The following is a 27,907-nucleotide window of genomic DNA, read 5'->3' on the forward strand; positions in this document are numbered from 1 at the left end:
AACCTAAAGTCAATTGTGTCAACTCATGTTCGTCAAACGGAACAAACTTAATATATTGTTGATTTCAAAATAGAAAAAAACTTGATATATTGCTTTTTATGAAATAATTGATATATTGTAACTAAAAGTAATTTTAAATATAAATTTTCTTTTAATTTAATTTAATGATCATACAATTTACCCTTTTTCTTGAACTATTTTTTTTTTCTTTAAATGGAAAGAAAAGGAGAGACATTTCTTGTGAAATAAGAATAGAAGATGCTATAATATTAAAGTATACAACAACTATTCATTCACTCCCAAACCCTCTTTTAGTTTCTTCTTCGTTCCATCGTTCTGAGATCGCAAATTACAAATCCCTAACCCTAGCTACTCCAATTCCTCCTCCTCCTTCACTGAAATTCTCAATCATGGCCACGACGCTCGTGAGCTCCGCCGGTGGGATGCTGGCGATGCTGAACGAGTCCCATCTATCGCTCAAGCTTCACGCTCTCTCCAACCTCAACAATCTCGTCGACACTTTCTGGCCCGAGATCTCCACCAGTGTCCCCCTCATGTACGCACGCATTCTCCTTTTCCCCCTCGATCTCTGCGTTTCTGTTTCTGAACTTGTGTTCTTGCGATTTGGGGTTTTGCGAGTGGTTTGAGATGAAACTAGTTTGATTTCAATTGCTATTCCCTTTTAGTTTCTATGAGTAGAATAGCTAACGCTGAAGTGAAAAGCTGTTCAATTTTTGCCCTAGGTTTGAATTACGTTTTAGTAGTGAAATTCCCTTTGCTGGGGTTCATTGCATTCATGTAACAATTCACTTCCCGTATGCATTTAGTAATACAAATCTCCCATTCAATGTTATCATGACCTCTCAATCATGTGAGGAAGTTCTAGCTGAGCTACTTTATTAGTGAAGTCTACTGTTCTTGTTTTGTTTGATGGCATGATTGTTTTCCCTTCTGTTACTTGGTTATATTAAATCTTTGGTGCAGTATGGTTAGAAATTGGAATTTTGAAATTTGTTTTGATGTATGTATTGAACAGAGAGAGTTTGTATGAAGATGAGGAGTTTGATCAGCATCAAAGGCAACTTGCTGCGCTTGTCGTATCTAAGGTATTTTCTTTCTGCTAAGTATTTGAACTAGCATCTTTTAATGAAAATTAAATGAACCTATTTTTTTCTTATCAGGTCTTTTTCCTCGAGTTGCTTACTTTAATGGTTAATTTTTCTTAACCAGAGGACAAATGTTTTCTCACTTCCATAAGTTTTTATTCTTAGGTACTAAATTTGGTGTTGTCGGTTGTCTTTTGTTATCTAACCTTGTTTTGCTCTTCCATCTTCAGGTCTTCTATTACTTGGGCGAACTTGATGATTCATTATCTTATGCCCTTGGAGCTGGTCCTCTTTTTGATGTTTCTGAGGATTCTGACTATGTGCACACTCTTCTTGGTGAGAATTATTATCTGGTTTTGATTTTTGATATAGCAATGGTATACAAACTTCTCCAGGGCATCTTTTAATGTCATGTATGAAAGTGGGACTGCATTGGTAATATTGGTTCAGTTGATGTTACTTGTTAGTGGTTTGGTGTATTTCATTTGAACATATTTAGAAATAATGTCATGAGTGTAAATTAATTTTGAAGTATACTACAATTATATGATATGTTCCAAACTTCCAATTGACATTTTACTGAATTTCCTTTATCTTCAGTTAAAGCCATAGATGAATATGCTAGTCTCAAGTCTAAGGCAGCAGAATCAGGTGATACATCTATCAAATCGGATCCAAGGTTGGAGGCGATTGTGGAGAGAATGTTTGATAAGTACGTAAGCTGCAGTCTTATGGCTTTGGGTTCAAATTGCACCTTAACTCTTTTGAGTTTCCTCACTTTTTGCTGCTTTTCCCTAATTTAGGTGTATCATGGATGGAAAGTACCAACAGGCCATGGGAACTGCCATTGAGTGCAGGAGGTTGGATAAACTAGAGGAAGCAATTACAAAGAGTGACAACGTTCAAGGAACTCTATCATATTGCATTAATGTCTCTCATTCCTTTGTGAATCTTAGAGAATACAGACAGGAGGTAAGGGGATGGAGATTATCTAGTTATATAAGTCCTATACACAGCATGTTTCTGTTGAATATTTTCCTTTTGCACCGCATTAAAGTTAGCTAGAAGATCATATTCTATTGAAGTTCTTATGGTTTAAATTATCTTTGAAGTGTCTCTTTAGGATTCGATGCTTAATTAGGCCCATAAGTCCTTACAACTGTATTACTCAAATGAGTAGAATGTTTGTCCTGCTGGACAGATTTATGTAATCAAGTGGAAGATCTGATGGATACTCATAGAAGTTGGAGTATATATATTATAGTGATGAAAAATTTTATTACCTGTGGCATATTTTATTGTTAGAGGTTACTGTTAGTACTTTGTTTAGGTATGGGTGTAGACTGTTATAGTCTTGATTGCACTGTATCTCAGCTTTTGTGATTCAGTTAGTAGTTTAGTTGCAAGGTAGTTATTGCACTGCTGTTGTTAACAGCTTACTGTTAAGATCTGTGAGATCTCTAACACTGCTATATAACAGCCCTCTTGTACACACCGACTCAGGGCATGAATATTCAAAAAATTTACACAGTAAACTCATATTTTATAATTTTCATCACTTTACTCTCTCTTGCTTTCATAATGGTATCAAATCCGTTACTCTTTAATGATGGTGTTTCTCACAGAAGGTTGATATTGATCCGTGTTCTTGTTGTTCAGGTTCTCCGTCTCCTTGTTAAAGTATTTCAAAAGCTTTCTTCACCGGATTATCTGAGCATTTGTCAATGTCTCATGTTCTTGGATGAGCCAGAGGGTGTTGCAAGCATATTAGAAAGACTTTTACGTTCTGAAAACAAATATGATGCTCTTTTGGCATTTCAAATAGCTTTTGATTTGGTAGAGAATGAGCACCAAGCTTTTCTTCTAAGTGTCAGGGATCGTCTTGCATCACCGAAGTTACCTTCAGAATCTGCACAGCCAAAACCCAGTGATACAGGTTCTACTCCCAGTGCTAGTGCGAATGCACCAGATGATGTTCAGATGGAAGATGGTGATTCAGCTTCTATTGTCAATGTGCCTGAGGATCCAAGTGAAAAAATGTATGCTGAGAGGTTAAACAAGATCAAGGGAATTTTGTCTGGGGAAACTTCAATTCAGTTGACCCTTCAGTTCCTTTACAGCCATAACAAGTGAGGCAATTTTTATTCGTCATATTTTTAGTACTTCATCATTTCTTTGTTGGTTTCAGTCTCCTTCAGGTAGTATGTTGGTTCTTATACTTGGGTGTAATATGCATTTAGATCTGATCTCCTTATTCTGAAGACTATAAAGCAGTCTGTGGAGATGAGGAATAGCGTCTGCCACAGTGCTACAATATATGCCAATGCAATAATGCATGCTGGGACAACTGTGGATACTTTCCTAAGGGAAAACTTGGTTAGTTATTATAGCTTACTTTTCTCCTTTCTCTCTACGCTGAATCCCTGTGCAGTTTAGGAATGGTTTCACTTATTAAGATTTCTATTCCTTGTAAATTTTAGGAATGGTTGAGCAGAGCTACTAATTGGGCCAAATTCAGTGCAACGGCTGGTCTTGGTGTTATCCACAGAGGCCATTTGCAGCAGGGAAGGTCACTGATGGCACCGTACTTACCTCAGGGTGGAACTGGAGGTGGTGGTAGTCCATACTCAGAAGGCGGTGCTCTCTATGCCCTTGGTCTTATTCATGCTAACCATGGAGAAGGCATCAAGCAATTTCTTCGTGATAGCCTGCGCAGTACTACCGTTGAGGTGCGCTTGTAAATATTGATCACACTCCTTTTGTAAACAAAACAGCCTATTATTATTATATTTAATGCAACTTTTCTGACACAGGTTATTCAACACGGTGCATGTCTTGGTCTTGGATTGGCATCCCTAGGAACTGCTGATGAGGATATTTATGAAGAAATTAAAAATGTTCTCTACACTGATAGTGCTGTTGCTGGGGAAGCTGCTGGGATCAGTATGGGCCTACTCATGGTTGGAACAGGCAGTGAAAAGGCAAATGAGATGCTTACTTATGCACATGAGACACAGCATGAAAAAATTATCAGGTAAAGGTGTTGTTTCACACAGAAAGATGTTGAAACTGTGTCTTCTCTTGCATTAATATTGTTTTATGTTTCAGAGGGTTAGCATTGGGAATAGCTCTTACGGTTTATGGCAGAGAAGAAGGAGCTGACACATTGATTGAGCAGATGACTCGCGATCAGGATCCAATATTGCGTTATGGTGGGATGTACGCATTGGCCTTGGCATATAGCGGAACGGCAAATAATAAGGCCATTCGCCAGTTACTGCACTTTGCTGTGTCTGATGTGAGTGATGATGTCAGGAGGACCGCTGTTCTAGCATTGGGGTTTGTGTTGTACTCTGATCCAGAACAGGTTAGTTCTATCCTTTTTTAAACTTCCTCTTTGTTCTGAGTTGCACTTCAATGATTGTATTCCTTTTTTTTGGGTAATTTTGTCAAGATTTGTTATGCTAAATTCCTCCATCGCAGACTCCACGAATTGTTTCCCTCCTGTCAGAGTCTTACAATCCACATGTTCGATATGGAGCGGCTCTTGCTGTGGGTATTTCTTGTGCGGGTACAGGTCTCAGTGAGGCTATATCTTTACTGGAGCCATTGACATCAGATGTCGTTGATTTTGTTCGTCAAGGTGCCCTCATAGCAATGGCTATGGTCATGGTTCAGATCAGTGAAGCTAGTGATTCACGCGTTGGTACATTCAGGTAAAAATTCTCTATTTTGGCTCATCAAGGCAATATATTTGTTGTTTTGTGCCATGCGTTGTATTCTAATCTGATGTGGCATGTATTCTAGGCGACAATTGGAGAAAATTATTCTGGACAAGCATGAGGATACCATGAGCAAAATGGGAGCAATTTTGGCCTCTGGAATCCTTGATGCTGGTGGAAGAAATGTGACCATAAGACTACTTTCCAAGACAAAGCATGATAAAATTACTGCAGTGGTTGGGCTTGCAGTTTTCAGCCAGTTTTGGTATTGGTACCCTCTTATCTATTTCATAAGCTTGTCCTTTTCACCCACGGCTTTGATTGGTCTGAACTATGATCTGAAATCTCCAAAGTTCGAGTTCTTGTCACATGCAAAGCCTTCTCTTTTTGAATACCCGAAACCTACTACAGTTCCCACTACTACTTCGACTGTAAAACTTCCCACAGCTGTTCTGTCAACATCAGCTAAGGCCAAAGCCAGGGCTAAGAAAGCGGAAGAGCAGAAGGCTAATGCTGAAATTTCATCTAGTCCTGATTCTACATCTGGTGCTCCAAGTGCTGGAAAAGGGAAGTCTTCCGTTGAGAAAGAAGGAGATACCATGCAGGTAATTTGTGAAGGCTTTCATTATATCCTTCTGGATTCATGCGTTCATTTATATCATTGTTAGAGGAGTAGAAAATTGAGAAGATAAGGGTGGGGTTCATAAATTTCATTAGGTTGCTTACAAGCATGCAATGCATGTGATTTGTTTTGGCTGCTAAGAGTATTCCTTGGTTTCTTCCTCGTCATTTAGTCTGGAGGATGGGTACGGTTACCTGTGCCTCAGATTCTTTGTTGCTATTTTTTTTTATTTGTATGAGGAATCTGGTGACTGGGTAGTTTTCATGACTTGCATTGCGTTAACATTTTATATAAGCATTAGTGATTGGTGATTACTGTTGTCTGTTCTTCCTATACCTGACTTGTTTATTGTACTTGAATTATTTCATCTGACTTGCCACATGACATGCATGTTTGAGATAAAATATCTTATTTTTTTATTTGTATACTTGTGACATAACATTTCTAAATTTGTTCATGTTGAAGGTTGATAGCCCAACGGAAAAGAAACCAGAGCCTGAGCCTTCTTTTGAGATTCTGACAAATCCTGCTAGGGTTGTTCCTGCTCAGGAGAAGTTCATCAAATTTTTACAGGATAGCAGATATGCTCCAGTTAAGTTGGCACCTTCAGGATTTGTGCTTCTCAAAGACCTGCGTCCTACCGAGCCAGAAGTGCTCGCGATTACCGTCACACCCGCATCGGCCACTTCAACTGCTGCTGGATCAGCTGCTGGATTGCAAAGTTCTTCATCGGCAATGGCTGTGGACGAAGAACCTCAACCTCCTCAACCATTTGAGTACTCCTCATGAGTTCGGTCCTGAGTTGCAAAGTTCAAACATTCATATGGTACTTAGAAAACTGGTTCTCCTATGGAGAGAGTGGCTACGTAAATGAATTATTCGAGTCACTACTACTGCTCTATTACCCTCTTGAAGTTGAGTTCTTGGGCGTGAAATGTCATCTTCTTAATGCTGTGGTTTTTTTCCACCCTCTAGTTAATCTTTGAACTGGTTGTTACTATGTATTTTCAAAATGAGGGAATAGAAGGCAGTGTGCCCCGCCAAACTAAAGTGTTTAACGTGTTTAACGTGTTTTCACCCTTATCCCATTTGTTTTTGGAGAACTTCTAGTCCAATTTCTGGTCACTTAATGAGGCCAAGGATTCTTCTGGTTTGTACTTTGTAGACTAGTAGCTCTGGCACTGTTGAGAACTTCTATATTCTCTTAAACACTTTCATGCTCACAATTCGTAATCCCCTGAAGTGAATTTAAACTCGTTTCTCTTTGATGAATTATACTGAGTTGTGCTATGCCTGGAGGAATTGGGTGATTTTATGTTATGCCTTTCATGAGATGAAATTAACAGCGACTTTAGACATTGAAGTTAATTGATCCTAAAACATAGTGTAAGATCGATGAGGAAGAACACATCAAAGAAGGAATGAAGGATTAACCTATAACAAATTGAATATCCACGATAATTCTTACCTTGGGGGAAGAAATGATATAGATAAACAGACAATTCCATTGAAAGAAGCACTGAATGGGAGTATACTATTGTATCCCATTGCCCCCACGTTACAATAATCATCTTCAGCCATATTGTGATATCACTGATATGTTTCGTAGTGATTCTGGTTTGACATTTTACATCTAATTATTGTAAGAAAAAATGTTTCGTTACACTGAATCTTTTTTTCATAGAGGCCCACAAGATGTTAATTAGGATAATAAGAAGCAAATAACATTAGCCCAATTGCTTGAGAAGGAACACATAGAAGAAAAAAAAAGGAAAAGAAAAAATAATGGTTGAAACAGCTTGAGCTCATGATAGAAAAATGGATTAAACTCCAATCCATGAGGAAACCATCTTCAAACGGTTTGAAAAGAAAAAAAAGCACCAACTTCGCCGAAATAAAAATGAAGTAACTTAGAACTTGAATAAAAATTATCTATAAAAATGTTTCCCATATCAGTTAAAAGATAAATAAAACTCAATATAATTTTTGATCTCTTACATATTACACATGGTGCAAATTGGTTAAATGTTGAAAGAAATTATATATTTTGAAATCATATATTGCATGAATACTCATGTTTTAAAAAAGAAATATATTAACCAGAAAAATTGACCATTTTTTAGGGCCGATTGTGCATTTGAGTGAATATCAATAGTAATATTATATTTTTCACATCATATTGTATTTGGTGAAATTGGCTGATTTACATAGTATTTTATGTTGTGTTTTATGTTACAAATATACATATCAGAAAAATGAAAAATGTTTTTATGTGAGAACATGAGAATAAATCATGACCGTTAAATCTAATCATGAACGGTCAAAATTAAAACATGAAGTCATTTGACTTTTTAAGAAAGTCACATGACATTTTTAAGTGGTCATGTGAGCATTAAATTGTTTTAATCTGGTCCGTTGATTAAATCTAACGGTTGTGATTTATTCTCATGTTCTCACATAATATCACATTTCTCATATGATACATCCTCAGATCCCCTACATACATATATATATATATATATATTATTGTATCAGAATAATTATTTTATATGAGAATATGATCGTTAGATCTAATGATTAATAGTTAAGATTAAAATAATTTAATAGTTATGTGATTGTCACATGATAACTTAAAAATGTTTTAATCTTGAATATTCATAACATATTAGAGCAACTACTTCAATTCAACATCTTTGTGCTCAGGCTATGCGTACTGATCCAGGATTGCAGCAACAATGCTCACAGGTTTTTTTGGTACATAACAATGCTCACATGTAGTTCTCATTCTTCTCTACAGCTTGAACAAACAAAACTGTTTGGTTTCCAGATTCATGAGCTACTCATCATGTTACCAACAATGCTGGAAATTTCACCGAAGAAACTTTTGTACAAGGAAGTTAAAACAGATTCTAATGGGAAATTGTCAAGTTTGCCTATTCAGTCCATTGGTTCAGCTTTTATTCAATCCTCTTTCAACCCACACACTTCACTGTCACTTAACCTTTTGCTGGTTCCTTCAATAACTTGGAATCTAGTCAGTGTCACTCGTTTCAATAACTGAGTTTCATACTTCATTTTGGCTACATTTTGTCTAGTTATTTTCACATGACACTTATGAAATTCTTCTCCAAGGAAGTGTTGACATTGATGGTCTTTACTCAATTTGTTGCTGCTTCTACTTCTACTTGTTTACCATCTACTTGTTCTGTCACTTTACAGTCTGATGAGTATTGCCTCTTTACATCCAATATAAGATTTCAAAATCACATTTAAATTCCCTCCTTAGTAGTTAGTAGGTCAATTATTAATAGCTGTATTTTGTTTGTAATTGCCTCTTGACTTGTGTGCCTGCATTGCAATGTCTACAGTTGTCGCATAAAAACACCACAATCAATTAAGAAACCAGCATGACTTTACTAGCTAGCACAGTCAACTTTCAGCACAAGACAAAAGCTGTCATTTTACAAAACCAAAAAGATTAAAGATTAATAATGACAAAAAAGTTTATATAGACACCACTTGACCCCCAACTTTTCCCTCAGCCTGCAGTTGATTATAACATCACCACAACTGTCCCTTTACTCAAACTTAAAATATACAGCAGATAGGGATAGGAAGTGAAAGCCTTAATTGGCAGAAATTTTATGTTAATTGTTCTAGCTTTAAGAGCACAGTGGATCTATAGACTTTCCCTGACAAGTCAATGTGACCCCACATCTTTGGCAATTGTCCTAATTGTGATTACAACTTCTTTGTCTGTTTTGCAGACATAACAAGCCCTTCCACATGCAGCTCTCTTTGTTCCATATTTCCCTGATGGCATTCCAATCACATTCAGTGGGTATTATCACATTTAATTTGAATATAATTTATTTAATTCAACAAAATTAATTATAAAGTGATTATAGTCAAAGTGAGTTGAGATGTTTGAATAAATTTTAGAAAAAATGATCCAATTATAAAATATAGGAATTAACTATTTTGACATAGAAGCTACCGTCTTTAGTAGCTAACAAACTTCGATTTTTAACTGAAATCAATTTACCAATATGACTTCGAAACACTTTAAATTATTTTACTAGCAGGTATCATTTTATGTATAGTAGTGGGGAATTATGGGGCTAAAAATAAATCCGACCCGCCCAGAATGCCATACATACAAAGATAGGTCTGTTAGGATGCCTTAGCTGCATACATCACTGTTATAAAAAATTAATTATGAAATTTTTAACGAAAAACGAAAATCTAAACACACACTTAATAAAAATGTAAATAATTTTCCGATGAAGCAAAAAAAATAAAAATGTAAATAGAATGACTAAAAACAATATTCAACATTTACTCTTTAATTAAAAGGCACTAAAAGGAAGAGGACCATGTACTAATTTAGATTGATTAGAAACCAATAGTGAAATGACCAAATACATTGCATAAATAGGCTTGTAAGGAAGCAAAATTGAAAGCAAGTTATTAACAAACTAGCTGACTAAACGATACATACACATGCATGTAGCAACACACATACTATTATTATTACATTTATAATGATAGAAGCAAAATAAACTAAACAAAGCTAGCTAGCTATTTGTGATCTTGATGGTGGTGTGTTCCAGGAAGCTTCTCCTTGATCTTCTCTAATATTCCTTTCTTGTGGTGATGCTGCAGATCGCTCTCACCAACAACAGTAGCATCTGCAGCAGTGGTTCTTCCATCATAATCATTTCTTATGACTTGTGTAGCACCGCCAACATTGGTGGTTTCCAATATTTCACTCTGGCTCTGAACCGGAGCCCTGCTAGCAGGAACAGCTCCATACTGGTTCTGATAATTTTCCATTAATTAATTTGTAGAAAACTTCCCTTTTGATTCTGTTACTTTTAATAAAAAAGTTTATGCATATATAGAGGGGTGTGGTCACTGCCTTGTCACTTATAATAGCAACATAGTGCTGACAAGTGTTACTTGAGATTGCTGGTGGATAGCCACGTGCTTCACAAGTCAACGTCACATCAAATGCATGTTTATATACACGGTGAAAAACCACAATGAGCTAAAATCACAATAATAAGAAACAACTCCCTTTAGCTTTTATGAGTGTTTACCTTGATTGCCAAAATCAACTTTGAAGAATAAATTATGTGATAATTTTTTCGGTTCCAAAATGGATTCTAAGAAAAACTAATCCAAACATGATATCTATCGAGTAAAAAGCGCATATCCCAGCAATAATACATTGTAATTAGTTTAGAAAAAAAATTCAATACTTAAATAGATCATACTTCTTAAAGCTACTTGCTATGCATTAATATTGATTTTTTTTATAACTGCAGAATGTAGATGATTATAATTATGATATCATTCTCCAAAAATGCTATTTACTCCTACGATCTTATTATCTCCTAAGTTCTAAAAATAAGACAAATATTTATATCACAAGTACTGCTAAAAAGGTATACACATTATAAGCACCAACCTTCTCATCTGAATTAAAAAAAACTAAGCAAACCTTATAGGATGGAGACCAATTTTACAAAAAATATAATTGAAAATGAAAAGTGGAAATAATCATAGGGAAAAAGTTCTAACAGGGAAGTATTGAGATGCAAAAGAAAAAAATTGAATTTACATAAATTTTCTTATCCCTTGGGAGAATCTGTACACAAGATGGGGATGGATAATTATGTGGTATGCATTTACTTGGATTCAAATCACGTCGAGTGAAACTTCAACTGGTTAGAAATGATCACTTCAGACGTGTGTATCATCATGGATCCTCGCATATCTTGGAAACCAACTTTTGCTCTCTACATAAAACCATTAGTAGCTTCTGAAGCCAAAATCAATTCTGGCTAGAAGCTTCTATGAGTAGCTTCTGAGTTTCAGAATTGATGCTGGGAGAAGTTGATCCAAACATGCTAACACTAAATGTTTCTCAATCAAAAGTTGGTTGACCTGTTCTGCAGAATAAGCAGTGTCATGAGTCTGAAGCAGGCTTGGACTTGAAGAACTTTGCAACTGCTTGATAGAGATTCTCTTCTTCAAAAGGCTTTGAGACGTATCCATCCATCCCACAATTTAAGCACTTATCATATGTAGCATGGATTACATCAGCTGTCATGGCCAATATAGGCATGTGGAACTCACTTTTCTTACCATTTTCTTCACCAGATTCACTTTTCAGCTGCTCACTTGCCTCTCTTTCCATCATCCGAATTCGACGAGTGGCCTCAAACCTGCAAATATTTATTCAGATGTTTTGTCAAATCCCATGCATGTCTCAATATGAAGAGCTAGTGACAGCGTGTGTTTAGATTTCTGTTAACTCAATACTTTATTGTTTAACCTATATATTCTCACACTTGAACCACATATTTTGTTATTGGAAGGTTGGAACATGATATGCTATACAAAAACATCATAACTTGTATAGCTAACATGTTCCTAATTAATGATGCTTCTGCACAAATTGTCAATAAGCTTCAATAAAGTAGGTAAGTGAATGCATAGTAAATTGCAAAAGATTTCATATTGACAGTTGACACACCAGCTAAACACTTTATTAGAGTTCGAGTTAGGCCTAACTTTACCCCAAAAGCTTAGCTCTGAGGTGAGGATTGCTCAACCCTTTATAAATATTTTTTTAATCATATCTCTAGTCAAAGTGAGACTTCTCTCTCGCACCTAGGAATGGACATATGGAGCGTGCAACTTTCAAGAATGAATATCTACGAGTTGCTCATATACGGGTGGTTTCCAATAAAAAGATCTAGGATAGACTCTGATACCATCTTAGAATTCGGGTTAGGCCTAAATCTACCCAAATAGCTAGCTTTGAGGTGAAGCTTGCCCTAACACTTATTTGACCATAATGTGAGACTGACTTTTCTACACACTTAATTGATAAGGTTTTGCTAAAAGAAAATTTATAAATTAATCTATATGATCTTCTAATAACACAACGAATATTGAAAGAGTAATATATTAAGTTGGCAAAAAACATGTATTAGTCAGTGCCAGTAAGCATACCCATCCATTTCTGGCATTTGAATATCCATGAAGCAAGCATCGAAATCGTGAGGATATTGAAGCATTTCAAGAGCAGCTTTGCCACTTGCTGCACATTTGACATCAGCTCCAAAGTTTTTCAACGCGCCGGCGGCGACCCTTCGGTTCACCAAATTATCATCAACCACTAAGATTTTCTTTCCGCAAAGAAGGCTTCGTACTGAAGAACCATTCGACATGTCTTTCCCAAACTGCCTCGTCTTGCCAGTCCCGAAAACTTGCTGAAGACAAGCAGCCAGCATACTAGCTCTCAGTGGCTTCATGATCACTGTATCACTGAAACCTGCAGCTTTGGCTTTATCAAATTCAGCGTTACAGATATTGGTTGCAAGAAGGATCATTTGAGGCATCTTAAACGCATTGAAGATACCACCATCCTCTCCAGAAACCCAAGAGTCCTTCTCAACAAAAATAATATCAGGCTGAAATAATCTGCAAAATCCGAGTAGTTTAAATCAGTGAATGAACTGAAACACACTACATAAACATAAGTCTTCTATCACATATTTTCTGCAAATGGTAGTCTTTAAGTGTGTGTTTGGAAACTCATTGTCACAATTGATTTTGGGTAAAATTAATTATTGTAAAATTGATTATAGTAAAGGTTGAAAATGAAGTTATGTATGTTTAGATAAATTTTGTGAACAAAAAGTGATTTTCATAGGGCAATGTTGTGCAATCCACTTGCAAAATCTCACAATTGATTATGTTCAACTACTCTCTCTAGCTTATAGCAGAATTGATTTTGGGTTTAGGTTTACAAAATGACACCCACACATCTCATCCAAAATTGATTTTACTCTATCATAATTGATTCTGAGATTACCCAACAGGGAACCAAACACACAAACAACATGGAATTTGCGGTTATTTAATGTCTAAATAGTCTCAAGTCAACCATATAAATCATCAACATGTCATGACTCATGAGGATGTTGGTTGGTCAAAAAAGTAAATGGATATGCATGTTAGAAAAGGAAAGAAAAACCTAGTCTGTAAGTAATTAAACCATGTCAAGACAGCATTTACAAAAAATATCAATGTCAATATCTGTAAGTAATTAAAAAGAACCAGTCAATGCAGTTTCTAAATTTCTTTATGAGTAAAAAGAATAACACAAACAATATAAAATGGAGAAGAAATGTGTATAACAAGTCAAAATCCACACATCCTTTGTAAAGATCCATCCAAATATCCAATAACAAAATGCAAAAATGACAAATGAGTTCTCAAACTGAAGATAACTTCCAAAATATCACAGAAAAACATTTGAAAACTCACTCCAATACAGGAAAGATATTATATGGCTACAGTATTGTAGTATTATAGAAAGATATGACTATTAGCATATGTTAAGAACAATTACTAAAAGTTGATAATGCTACTGATTATCATAACATTCAATACATTTCTACATAATTGAAACCAAAAAGGTTAATTAAAGACTTACGCCGAGGTCAAAGAACCATTTTTCCCACATAAAGAAACAGCCTTATTGATGCTAATTGCAACTTTAGCTTGTATCCCTAGTCTCTTCAAATGGTATCTAGTCACTGCAGCTCTAACAGGTTTTCCATCAACCACAATGGCTTTAAGACCTCTAAAACTAGAAGGTAGATCTTCAAAGTTAAGTTTCTTCATGTCAGTTGTTGAGTTTTTCTTAAATGTTCCGAAATCTGCAGTGAATGAAAACGTGCTCCCGACCTGGGGTCGGCTTATGAAGTTTATCTGACCGCCCATCAGTTCAACCAAGCACTTACTGATACTCAAGCCGATCCCGGTACCCCCATAGTTTCGAGAGGTTGAGCTGTCAGCCTGCACAAAAGGCATGAAAATACTATCTTGGGCAGAGAAAGAAATCCCAATTCCAGTGTCCTCCACGCTGACCATCAAGGTGACTTGCTCATAAGATTCACTAGAGGCCAACTTTTTAACCGAAGCATCAAAGAAAAATTCTTCGTCAGCAATATGATGCTTAAAATTATCCCAGCTGTTCCGTTCATCAGCGGCTTCATATCCACTAAGGGTTTTCAAATTATAACTGCCAGATACATGCAAAACATCATCACAGCCTCCATTTAGAAAAGTCTCACATTTTCCATTCATTGTGCACTGTCTTTTTTCAGCTAAATGGACTTTAACAAATATATGACCTCGCTCAGTGAACTGCAAGATATTAAAGTTAATCAGTAATGATATCAACAAGTACTTTGCTAATAAGTTATTGTATACAATGGAGAATACGAACTTGTACGATTTTATAACGTTAAAAGGACGCATTTCCAACACACAACTTGCACACAACATTAGGCAAATAAAGTTTGAAAATTCCACTAACCTTAACAGAGTTTCCAACAAGATTTGTCACTATTTGTCTGAATCGCCCAGGATCGCCCATAACTATATCCGGAACTTTGTCAGAAACAAACACTGCCAGCTATACTTCCCAAACCATTGAAGTCCAAGTCGGAATAATTGCACATCAGGAATTTGGGATCAGAGTAGGAACATCACCGCCCAACGACATGGCAACATAGAAAGAGAGAAACACGAGAGGAATATGAAATAAGATCATCAATTGAAGAAAAGGAAATAGGACTATGAAATTACGCCACTTGTACAGGACTTCACAACAGATTTAGCAATGACTAAACGTACCTCTAAGCCTTTGTGTCTTGACTTCTCAGAAAAAAGAGAAAGGACATCGTCAAGTATGGAACGAAGGTCAAATGGAACTGCTTCTAGCTCTAATTTGCCTGCTTCAATTTTAGCTCGGTCAAGCACCTCATTTATTAATGCTATTAGTGCCTTCCCACATGCTTGAGCAGTCTGAGCATAGTCTCTTTGTGTTGAACTCAATTCTGTGCGTAAAAGCAGACCAAGCATTCCTACAGTGACAAGGAGTTTAACGATAGCATCACTAATGGGAAAGTATCAGGTATGGAATGAAAGCATGTGTTGCTTTTCAGTGGAAAGAGAACGAGAGAGAATCTTAAAGTTACCTAAAATTCCATTCATGGGAGTTCTAATTTCATGAGAGACGGTAGCTAGAAACTGACATTAATAACAAATTTTCAGTTTCTAGTGATCAGTATGCAATTCAAGGAAATAACGAACAGTGCTAACATGTCATGAAAAGTACCTGTGACTTGGCAATATCAGCTGCTTCTGCTTTGACTTTTAAATCCTGCATTGCATTGTAATCATCTTCTACCTTGACAATGTGAGTTCCAGCAGCATATAAAATGTAACCCACTAAACAAAGAATCACAAAGAATAGGAATGCCGTGGTATATGCTATCCAATTTGTTGGTGCCTGTTGGTGATATCTGTTAAAAAAATTGATCATAAGAATCTGCTGATAATTGATAAACCACTGAAACTCAGAAAATGTACTACAACAATAACTAGAAGCACCCACCTACAGATCATGTGATGTTTCCTGTATGGATCTCCAAAATCAAGCTTACTTTCATGGACAAGAGACATATCACCCTCTTCATATTGGCTGCCATACATGATTAGGGGGTCGCTAGAGTTTGTTATATCATATACCTTCACCAAAATTGCTTGGTTACCAGCAAGTTGACCAAGTAAATTCTCCACAAGGGACTCAACATCAAAGGATCCTCCAATATATCTGTTTCCATTAAAAAGTACATTAAACACATCATGCTATTACATAAGCTCAGGGAAAACATAAAGCCCACATAGAACCAAAGCTAACCAAGTTTTCTACGGAAGGAGTTTGTCAAGCAACCAATTATCCCAAAAGCTTAAGCTGTTGGGTAAGGGCCACATGAAGGGTTTATATTATAGTCTAACTGAGTTGAAACTACATATCAGTCATAGCCTACGGAAACACAACCAAATAGAAGTCTGGTTTTGGCAAGAAAAGTGAAATGAGGACATACCCTGCTATGGCTTTAATGACCTCTTCCGTCGTTGGCTCTGGAGGGAGCTTAGATTTATAAACAGGAAATGTTAGAACCACGCCAAGATGATGAGAATCCAGCAGTCTGAAAGGGCTAGTCAGAACAGCTTTCCCAGTGGCTCTAGCCCTCAAAATGTTCTCTCGGTCCTCCTGCATCATGCAAATGAGAAAATGTGGTCAAATCCATGTACAATTTATTCTAAAGGCAGAACCAATTCTGGGGAAGAGCTTCTCTGAGTAGCTTCTGAGTTTTACAATTAATTCACAAGTGTTGACATTTACCTCCCCAGACATCATATCAATAGATTCAAGGTAAGAGACAGTTTCCTGTGCAAATATCACTGCTGCATACTCATCCCTAACCCCTGAAGGCACTCTTTCCATTGTCTTTATAACCCACCCATGTTGCTTCTCAAATCTTTCTCTCTCTGAGTGAACCACTCTCTGTGCATAGGCCACCCCACTCATTAATGGCCGTTCAAATGCTGTCCTGGCCGTGTATTCTGCAAAGGTTTCCTGATAGGGAAAAGAACAGGAGAAAGATACATGCAATCAGAGTGGAAAAAAATGATGTAACTAGATAGAACCATATGATGCAACAATATCCAAATTACTAATGAATATCCTTCCACAATTGATTTTAAGCCCAAAATCAATTCTGAGGAAAAAGAAACTGATCTAAACATGATACTATCAGATGCACCAATTTCCAAAATGGGCATGTTTGGAAATCCTTCTACAATTGATTCTAATTTTTAAGGCCAGAATCAAATCAGAAAAAGAAATTGAGCCTCCAACTAAAAAATGCTTCAAGGAAAGGAAAATCAAGCACAAACCTGGTCAATGGCTGAAGTATTTCTGTAGTAATGGAAGGTTGAAACAAGGATGGCAAGGGCATGGACATGGTTGACACTGACACTGAATTGGTCTTGTAGCATTCTAGCCCTTTGATCACAGAGGCTACCCAGCACCTCTTTCCTTCTGACTTTAGTTTCAGCATCCATTTTATGGTAGATGCAGGCACCAAATGCAGCCATAACAATGAACCATACAAACAGAAGGGGTAGAAACCAGTTTCTGAAGTTCTGAATGAAAGTGAACTTTCTCTGGCTCCCAGCTTGCTCATGTAACTTCAAAGCCACAGGGTGGTGGCTCTGCTGCATCTTGAACCCAAGACCCATCAGCAACAAACAAATAAACTTGTCTTGTCTGCTTAGCTCTTCATTTCATCTCTAAAGAAAATTGGAGAAGTAGCACAAATGATTGATGTGTGGTTATATAAGATGAAGATCCCATCCACTTTGTTTTGAAAGTTGAAAGTAGTCTCAAAATCTGAGACACTTTTCTCTGGTGGGTTGATTGTTGAAGGAAGGAAAAAAGGGGTCACAGAAGAAACTCCAAGTACAGCATCATTGCAGCATTGTTTTGCGTGATTGAAACCTGTGAAAGGAGAAGCAAAAGCAAACCAAGCATGATGAATGGTTTAGAGGGTGGTTGTAAGAAGCAAAAAAGAAGCACATTTAAAAAATCAGGACAAGAGAAGAAAGAGACCCAGAATTAAAAATGAGAGAGACAAAGCATGGGTCTCAAAAGATGGAAAACAGCTCAAGTTCCTAAGAAGCACCACCTTCCCCTTGTCCCAATAGCCAATAGAAATAGAAATACACTTAAAGGATGAGATTAAAAAAATGAAGAGGCTCTAATCATGTTGTGTAGGCGTGAAACTAGTTTTGGTGAAGGACAAAGAAGAGAGCACGGTATTCCCATATATAATATAATAATGATGAAAACCAGAGATTGACCCCCTAATTCACCATACACAAAACACAACCAGCTAAGCACAGAGCCCAATGAGTTAGATTAGACTTTAGAGGGTGGTTGAGGAGAGAAACAACAAACAATAATACCTGTACAATGAACTCACTCACAAATCACAAATCACAAATCACAAATCACAAATCACAATGGGTCTTGATGTGCAGCAGCACTCTCTCTCTTAGTCTCTTTTCTCTGTACTAGTACTAGTATTTTATTTTGAGGATTTTGCCAGATACGCTCTTGTCTCCCTTCAACTTCACAGTCACATAAGCTAATATCCTCCCTAGTCCCAAGCTCTCTCTCTCTCTCTATATATATGCTTACTTTGGATAGTAGAGTAGAGACTTGACCCACAACAATATCAATATCAATATCAATATCAATATCAATGTATCATGCAATCTGAATCCTAATACAGCTGCTACTGTGTTCGTTCGTTCGTTCGTTCGAAAAAAGAGGAAAAGAATGGAAATCTCTCGCTATCACAAATCTGAGCGATTATGACACGGCGACAACGCGCGGATCTTATTCCCATGTCAATTGCCATAAACATCCTTTGCTTTATTTATGGAATTTCATAACTACCCTCCATCGTTATTCAACATTTATTAATCACTCTTTATAACTCACTTGCTGTAAATTTTTAATTTTTTTATGTGAGTACATTTGTTTGGCTTTAGAAAGCTCATGAGAGGTTGTCAAACTACTCTCCATATATGTTGATGTATTGGTCTTAAGACATGTTTCTTCTCTAAAATAATATTTGGGTCAAAAAAATGATTGAGATACTTAAAAAGGAGAAAATAATTACATACTTTATAGTACTATAAAGTAATTATATTATAAACGATGAGTGAGTGTTTCAAGTGGTACATGCTTGATTCATATTAAGCAATTAGTCACACTATAATGTGAATGTTTCAAGCTCGAACATTATTACCTCAAAAGAAGGATACACGTCTTACATTAAAAATAAATAAGAAAACCTCCTAAAATATAGGAGGATAATTCTGTCTTGTTGCCGTGAACTAAAACTAGTGTGCCTTCCATTAACTCCATAATCCATATGTAAGCCATTCTATTTCTCTGTTACATCACTGTTCAAACAGTTAATTTAGTTATTTTTTTAAGTTCTCTTTGCTAACCAAACGCTTTGATCGGTTGACTTTGGTTAGACAAGTTTCATATTTAAGTAACTTCTTTCTTTCTATATTTAAGTAACTTCTTAAAAATTAAAAAAGTAGAGTTTTCTCTTGTTAATGTCACAAATTAATTTTACAAAACAAATCGCATTTTTAACCCTTTTTTTCTCAAGGAAAGAAGGAACCAATATTAGATCGAGTAGAAAACAATTATAAAGATGTGCTGTTTATAATTGGATTAGCTCCTCTTTGCTTATTTGGTCCAATAATATTTTGAAACAACTAATTTTTTTTAAATTCATGATAAAACATTGTTAAACTACCTAAGCTATTGTGATTTTACATCATATTTACTTAAGTGATTTAGATAAGTCTAATTTATTATATAAATATGGATTTTTAACCTACAAGCTAATTTGACGGGAATCATATTATCCCATAAAACTAACTAAATTATTGATAGAGATTAGTTATATATATATATATATATATATAATTCAGAATGAGTTGTAAACACCACTGTGGCAAGCTTGCTTGTGTCCAAACCAAACACACACATGGGGATATGAACAATCCCGGGGATTATTAATAAATTTGGATCAAACCCTGTCTATCCAAAGCAAATGCACCAACATGTTTTATGATAATTAAATTACAAAGTAATCTCTCTCTTTCTCTCTCTCACTCTACAAAACCTTAGGTATATTCTAACTTTACAGAAATTTGTAATTTTCTATGCTCCAAAACTTCTCCAACATGTGGGTCTAATAATACTCATTTACTTTTTCAATGTATTTCAATGTACTCAATCAAATGTGGACCTTGCTAAATATATCATATAAGAAAGCCGAGATATTAGCACAAGCCACATTGCTACCTAATTTACTCATAATAATAAGCATTATTACGATTTTATTTCTAATCTTATTGACATGGTCACATGGTTTTAAAAATATGGATTTGATAGTTTTTCACTTAAAAGGATGACATAACTTTTTTCTAATCTTATTGCCCCATTAGTTACCCAATTTTTAACCGTGAGTGATTTTAATCCCCAGGAATTTTTAACAGATTTAGTCCTTCAACTTCTAAATTTATCGTGAATCAAGTGCTCATATCATTATTATTCTATTCAAAACTCTCGTTAAAAAAAAAATTCACAAATTGAACCAACTTGATTATTTTAGATGTTATTCACATCAAAACACAATAATCAAAATATTATTGTTTGATTGCAGTTTTAATTTTTTGTATTTAGAAGTTGGAATCATTTAATGATTTTATACATATGGAATTGAGACAATGATCAGACTCGCTTCATTTTAAAAGTAAAGAGGCTTAATTAGCTCAAATAAAAACTAGAGAGACAAAAATCACACATATATAGTTTAAATTAAGGGGATAAAAAATACACTTAAGAAGTATATAATAGTTTTTAAACTTCATAAATAATAAATTTAGTGAAATTTCGATAGAGTTTGGCGGATTTTATAGTAGAGATTAATTTCTATGCACCGACGGTGTAAAAAGTTTTACACCATCATTCAATCACAACCTTCCATTTTCTATTTTAGATATTATTAAATTTAAAATTAATTGTGAGATTACAAAATGGAGGGATGTAATTGAATGATGGTGTAAAACTTATTTACACCGTCGGTGCATAGAAATTAATCTCTTTATAGTATATGAAAGGAAAAACTTTCATTTACACCTATTTCAAGTGGAAAAGAATTGAAAAGCGGAGATAAACAAAAATAAAAGAAAGGGAAAAGGCTAAAAAAACACTTTTGGCCCCTGATGTTTCAAGTTTGTGCAAATTCTTTCCCTACTCTATTTTTGTCGATGTTTTTACTCCTCATGTTTTCAAACAGTGCACCGTCTACCCCTCCTTCAGTTAGACGTTAAAAAACTAACGGAATGAGCTGATTTAACTTTTTTAATATATTTTTTGGACCTGCCAAGTGGAAATTACAAGTGAAATTAGAAAAAAAGGGGCATGAGAGATTCAAACTCAAGACCTGTAAGTAGCAAAACATGCATTTAACCAGTTTAGTTACAAACATAATTGATATATACATCAAACAAATTTAATTTATATCATTTCTTTAATCATCATCAACTTCATATACTCATCTTTATCTCTCCAATCTACTCAGGAACCTCTCCTGAGAAAGCCTGACTGACGGAGGGGTAGATGATGCACTGTTTGAAAACATGAGGGGTAGAAACATCGACAAAAATAGAATAGGGACAGAATTTGCACAAACTTAAAACATCAGGGCCAAAAATGCTTTTTAGCCAAGAGAAAAATATGAATATATACAATGTGTGATATGATTAATGAAGATGAGATAAAATAAAAGAGAAAAAATTCAATATGAATCAACCATATAATCTCTATGTGAAATTGAGGTTTGAATAGTTTAAATTTAGTGTTACTTACACATGAATACTCAGATTAACGTACTTTAGAATCTGAATTCCTTTATACTCAGATCAACACTTTTTGTGTGCATAGATGATGTATAAATACTTGTGTAAGTGATCTTTGATCTGAAGACATATTATATATATGTTATGTGATTGCGAGTAGAGTCGAAACCATCCAAAAATTTTATTGAAAAAAATATTTGTGTGAAAAAAAGAAAATTCGCGTTTGATTAATTGAAGTGAAGATGACATACTCACGTACCAAGTATTGTCCTTTTCTATTTTCTTTGTTGAGTGGTGAGACATGTTCACGAGTAGCTATTATATATTTGGAAAATTTTCTATAGTTTGGATCTCATATGAAAAATATGGATGATAATTTTATTGCATAATTTTTTTTGCAAGTTTTATTATCTCACTATTAATTTTATTTTTTATTATTAAACGCACAGAAATGAATAGTTTGAGTCTTTGAGATCATGAAACTAAATATACAATTGAAATGATAATGATTCGAAATTTATAATTGAGTTTGAAAATCAATTCAAGAGGAAATAGAAGGTATGAGATGGAAATTTATCCAACTCTTTCCACCACCTCTTTATATCAAATTTGCCATAACCGGTAAAGGAAGATTAAATAGAAGTAAGATAACAAGTTAAGAAGACAATAATATAAGTCTTGCATGCCACAACGAAGCACTTTCCATTTTGATGAGTTAGTTGGTTGATTTAATGACTACATATATAGATTTTATAATTAAAATTGAAATAGTTGATATATAGGAATATCCTGTGATGGAATTAGTATGGGAAAGATTGCATGAGGGGACCATATTTGTTTTTTGTTTTGTTTTGTTTTATTAAAGTTGAAGATTTTTCTTTAAAAAAGTAACGCGTGATATAAATCCTAGAAGTTGCAACACCCAATTGACTTACACAAGTTCTAGGGGTTCTAGATTGTTAATAACGTGTAAGGCTACAGAACACTTGATGGAAATTAATTTCTGTAATGTAATTATAAAAAATTAATAAATTACAGAATATAGTTTGGAAAATACTTTCCGAAAAATATTTTCTAAAACTTTATAACTCAGCACGATATTAACAGTTTTATGATTGAATTAAAGCTGGTATGGTTTAGTGGTCAAAATGCGATTTGTTTTATGAAATCCCTAATAGTTAAGATAGTTGAAAATCGCGTGAATCGATTAAATGTTCATACTGTGTTGATACATGGGATATAATTTTTGTAACTTCTGTTAACATGAGATTGAGAGGCATATATAATTATATATGCACAGCACAACAAGGACTACACAGTGAAATTGAAGAGTTTGGATTGTCCTCATGATCTTTTGGGGGCATTTGTGCCACTGCAAAGTGTGTCAATTGTGGGGCTGTCGGCCATGTGGTATGCTAATGCTAGTAAAATGGAGTAGCTCATATCAAATTAAACAAAAGTAGTCTATGTTTTTTTGTTGAATTAATGATCATGGTGTGCCCATGCATCTTCCACCAATCGATCACATGGGACAGGTGCCTGTTTCCTCTGCTCGGATACACCATGGCCTGATCAGGAAGGACTCCTTCCCTCCGGAAAAAGGGTATTTTCCATTTCCATGATGCTTTCCTAATGGGCTACCTCTATATTGTGGTCCCATCACACTCGTGTCATTCAGCCACATGACCCTTTCAACTCACTCAGGATTCATTTGCTCATCACCAAATTCCACTTGAAGATCATTAGTTGATTGTGATATAATTAATTTCAATAAAACGGTAAAAGTGAGTTGAAAGTGAAGTAATTTATTTTTAAAAAAATTATAATTTTCTAGTGAAATTCAATTGTTAAATCATACAATTGATTATTAGTATGTTTGGAGACTCTAAAAAACTTACTCGTTAAATCAAAATCAATTCTCACATGTAACGAATTAAAAATAAGAAGTTACTCATGCAAACATGGACGAAACTAATATTTAATTTACTTGGTTAAGGAGAGAAAGAAAGAAGAGATAATATGGATAGAGAGAAAGAAATGAAAAATATAATAGATTTTATACTTTATTGTTTAATGTTTGATATGATAAAAAGTAAAAACATGAGGTGGAAAATGACATTGAAAACTTTTTTTTATCCCATTAATCTATATTCAAAAATTCACATTGAGGGGGAAAGATAGCAAAAAAAACTCTCGTGTGTATTTCTCTCCAAATGTGAGAGACTAGAAAAAAAAATCTGACACGGTGCTTACAAGTTACAACCTCTCTCTCTTGAGATCATTTAAATCAAATGAGGTTGGTTTGTTTCTCGCTCTCTTTATCCTTTCCTCTCAACCTTTTTAATGCCAAACAAAACCTAAATATTAGAAAAAAGGTAATTGCCTCTAAAAAAATTCTCAATAGAATAATATTTAAATATTATATTTGATTCCTCAATAAAATTTATACTAATTTTTCAATTAGCCATTGACAATTTTACTTAATGATCAGTTCAATTTTCACTTAGTCACCAAGTTTTATGGTTGTGTCCTTGTGTGCAGAATCAATTTTGAAATAGATGAAGAGTCTGGGTGTGTTTGGATGCACGTTGGATCAGGCCTGATCCACATTTAAAGACCTCAAACGTGATTTTCCCATCTCCATTGATGTTTGGATGCTAAATGCTGATCCAATTCTGGCCCCAGAATTGGATCCATCCTAACACAACAATTTGTTGCTTCAGCATCAATGCTGATCTAATTGTCCCCTCACCCTTTTACAGATCCAATTCAAGTCTATCAGATCCAATTCCTGATAAATGTATCCAAACATAAATCACGTCACTCAAACTCACGTTTACCAGATCCAATTCTTCCAGATTCAATTCTGGCCAGATCAAATTCTGCTAACGCTAATCCAAACACACACAGAGCATATATCCAAACATGTTATATGTGCGCCGCATGGACAAGAATTTGTAAATTCCAAAATTGATTTTGAAGCTAAAATTGATTGTAAATAGAAACATTCAAACATCCAAAAATTGATCATTAAAGTGGAGAAGCAATTCTACCACCAACAACACGAAGCAAAATATGCACTCACAAAGAGGAAATGATTCTTTGGCTACCAGTTATTGAATAGAAAAAAATGTCACACAGGTACCTAATTAATTGGATGATTGTAACTAATACCTAAATATTAATTGGAATATTTTTTTGTGTTAAAACGTTAATAACACATTCTTTGTTTTCGTGATTGACTTTTGTCGTGCCCTTTTTTTAGAAAAGGGTTGAACTTGAACTCCAAATAATCAAATATGTTGAGTTGACATGATCGTTTACAAACGAAAAAAAAAAAAAAAAGAACAAGATAGGGCCAAATATTCCCACTGCGAATTAATCAAATCATATTTCTTGAGGATTAAACCTTAGTATCATAAATCAAGTGGATGTTTTATCAATATATATGCAGTGGTATAGTTAGAAAGACATGATCAATAGTTTTATTTTTAAGCATTTGGTATTATTTAGATGGCAATGTATGGATTTTGAAAGAGAAGCTAAATTAATGTGGTAGTCAAGGTTCACAAGTCTAATCATCATATATTAGACAAGGGATTTTCATGACGACAGTTTGGATTACATAGTAGAGAGAATAACAAATTTCCAGATCTTCACCTACAAGTCTCAACTAATATAGTCCTAATCATATCTTCAATGTAATCTTATACTATTCATTCTTCTAATAGTCCAGATTTTAATTATGGCTGGCTTGCCTAGCGAGGGATAAATTTTATTCAAATTAAATAATTAATCCCCTCAATTTATATATACGAATCTGGTTCTGGCTGCTGATCTATTCCATTTGTCTTTAACAAGCTTTTGACTTGAATGGCATTTACTAACTCTAACGTTAGACTTTCATTTCCCTTCTAATTTGTAGCAGTAATCCATTTAGGGAAAACTCTTATTCATAAGTTCTTTAGAAAACTTATAATTGGAAAAAAAAAGATACTTGTGATTTTAAAAAGATAGTTGTACGAATTAAAACCAATAATTCATTATTTTTTAAATAAAAAACATATTTAACTAACCCTTAAACTTATATTGACTCAACTCAGACCACAACCATGAGATTTTTATTTGAACCACACAATATTTTAGCATTAATCCGTAAAACATGTTTTGGGTTAGGCTAATTCATTTATGGGACGGTGGGTAGCCGACCCTGCACACAGTTGTAATCATATTTAAAAAATGAAAATAATTTCCTTTAACATGTTGGGATAACAACAACATAAATATTAAAGTTTAATTATTATGTCCTGATAATATAAAATATTTTTATACAGTCATTCAATTAGAATCAGTAAATTTATCATATCAAAGTTAAATTTGAATTTAAATTAAAATTATTTAAAATGAAAAATGTAATGATGTTATTTGATATATGTGTAAAACTCTATACACTATTAGTGTACGTAAATGAATTAAATTCTGAATACTAATGTATCTGTGGGATTTAAAAAGCATATCACAACCCCCTTTTTTTATGTATTTGTGGCTTGATTGATTAATTAGGCCACATGATGTTGAAAAAAATATTAAGGTCCTAATGATCATATAGAAAAGAGAAAATGTGACCTTCCGAATTGCAATAGGGTCATATTCTGTGATGTATGGAAATCAAGACTCATTCTAAGCCCGGACCTTTGCAACATGTATTCTTAGGCCCAACAAAAGCAAGGATATGATTATTATTTAATATATAGTGGCTTGGACCTTTACACTTAGGATTCTTCTTTAACCTTTTCAAATGATTTCAGTGTGTTAGGTTCCATTTTTAGAGTAGTAATTTTTATTTTTATTGAATAAAATCAGTTTTAAGGGGTTATATAGATGTTTGATAATTAACTTAAATGAATGATTTAAGTCCCAAAATTAATTATGGGAAGAAACATAAGAGAATAACTTATGCCAGTATAATCAATTGTGAGATTTTATAATTAGATTTCACAATATTAATTTACATATAAAAATTATTTTTTCTCAAAAGTGCATCCAAATATAATTCACTTCACTCTCAACTAACTTTTTCATAATAAGAATCAGTTCTCTTCATAATCAAATTTGAGATTCCTAATTTTTTCAGCTCACTTCATTACCATTAGTTATTGCTGACCTCCCTCCATATACATCACATGCATCTCAAGATTACTAATTGTAATCTCACCTGCTGCCCTTATCCTCCTAGCTATTTCCCATCATCTTTCATATGACAAATTAAACTCACCCTAAAACGTTTTGTTATGCAGCTATCTTCTCAAACCGAGTCTATTTTTGTATCGATCACCAAGCTGCTATGAATGTTGAACTACAAGCTATGTAATCCAGCAACATTTGAACTACGCACTAGCTATGAAATCCAATAACATGGCCCCCATACAAAACAAAATCTTTGAGAAAATAAAGCATAAAGTGGAAAAATAATAAAAATAAAATATTTTTGATTGAAAAAACAACAACTATAAATAATTATAATAATAATAATACTTAAAAATAACAAAACATGCCACGGTTGATAAGCTTAAAGCTACAAAATATAGCAAAAAAGTTCAAAGTGTTGTATCCAGTGACGATCTTAATTTCATATTTCAGAAAGTCCAAGTTAATGATTAAAAAATTTGTTCAATCTAAATAAATGCTCCATTTTTCCATCAACTAAGTAATCACCCCAAACTTGCAATTGCAAATGCTGATAAACCAACATCTTTCGTCTTCAACAGCAAACAGCACATGGTGTGGACTGGAGTGCCATGACCATGAATCAGTTCTAGTTGTCATAAACTTTGTTATCCGACCATTGAGGATATCAACTTTGAGAAAAGAAAAGCAAACACTGATAATATAATTTGACCACTGCTTTGGCAAATGCCTATTATATTCATATCTCAAATCCAAGTTTCTAAATTAGTCCATCCCCAGACAAACATAGACCCGCCATTTTCTCTTTTCTCCACATTTTGAACACACCCACCAATTTTTTCACACAATCTCACCTTTCTTACCTTGAGTCAACA

General features: G+C 34.5%; 2 protein-coding genes across 3 annotated transcripts; one reads left to right on the top strand and one right to left on the bottom strand.

The window, feature by feature from the left end:
- The first annotated feature begins 279 nt into the window (after positions 1-279).
- Positions 280-6,722, top strand: LOC130709890 (26S proteasome non-ATPase regulatory subunit 1 homolog A-like). Its single transcript, XM_057559021.1, has 13 exons — positions 280-556; positions 1,037-1,106; positions 1,337-1,442; positions 1,707-1,818; positions 1,910-2,078; positions 2,766-3,235; positions 3,347-3,482; positions 3,587-3,835; positions 3,920-4,140; positions 4,215-4,473; positions 4,590-4,822; positions 4,914-5,433; positions 5,916-6,722. The coding sequence occupies exons 1-13, from the start codon at positions 411-413 to the stop codon at positions 6,237-6,239; spliced, it is 3,015 nt and encodes a 1,004-aa protein (XP_057415004.1). The 5' UTR covers positions 280-410; the 3' UTR covers positions 6,240-6,722.
- Positions 6,723-10,975: 4,253 nt separating this feature from the next.
- Positions 10,976-18,568, bottom strand: LOC130710276 (histidine kinase 4-like). Of its 2 annotated transcripts, none has more exons than XM_057559477.1 (12): positions 18,357-18,568; positions 17,286-17,889; positions 16,732-16,965; positions 16,430-16,599; positions 15,937-16,155; positions 15,658-15,844; positions 15,518-15,569; positions 15,174-15,403; positions 14,854-14,952; positions 13,966-14,681; positions 12,477-12,947; positions 10,976-11,683 (listed from the first exon to the last, which is right to left on the bottom strand). In XM_057559477.1, exons 2-12 carry the CDS (start codon positions 17,628-17,630, stop codon positions 11,425-11,427), a joined length of 2,982 nt encoding a protein of 993 aa, XP_057415460.1. In that variant the 5' UTR covers positions 17,631-17,889; positions 18,357-18,568; the 3' UTR covers positions 10,976-11,424. The 2 variants fall into 2 exon arrangements, with proteins under 2 accessions (XP_057415460.1, XP_057415459.1); XM_057559476.1 differs by lacking the exon at positions 18,357-18,568 and adding an exon at positions 18,001-18,332.
- Positions 18,569-27,907: the final 9,339 nt, after the last annotated feature.

This window comes from Lotus japonicus, chromosome 4 (assembly GCF_012489685.1).
Source record: "Lotus japonicus ecotype B-129 chromosome 4, LjGifu_v1.2".
Lineage (NCBI taxonomy): Eukaryota > Viridiplantae > Streptophyta > Magnoliopsida > Fabales > Fabaceae > Lotus > Lotus japonicus.

Coding starts and splice junctions, on each gene's coding strand:
- LOC130709890 (XM_057559021.1), top strand. CDS start 411: ATGGCCACGACGCTCGTGAGCTCCGCCGGTGGGATGCTGGCGATGCTG. Junction 1,819..1,909: donor GTGGAGAGAATGTTTGATAA/GTACGTAAGCTG, acceptor TCCCTAATTTAG/GTGTATCATGGATGGAAAGT. Junction 4,141..4,214: donor CAGCATGAAAAAATTATCAG/GTAAAGGTGTTG, acceptor TTTATGTTTCAG/AGGGTTAGCATTGGGAATAG.
- LOC130710276 (XM_057559477.1), bottom strand. CDS start 17,630: ATGGGTCTTGGGTTCAAGATGCAGCAGAGCCACCACCCTGTGGCTTTG. Junction 16,156..16,429: donor GTCATTAAAGCCATAGCAGG/GTATGTCCTCAT, acceptor TAATGGAAACAG/ATATATTGGAGGATCCTTTG. Junction 15,570..15,657: donor CTGATATTGCCAAGTCACAG/GTACTTTTCATG, acceptor TATTAATGTCAG/TTTCTAGCTACCGTCTCTCA.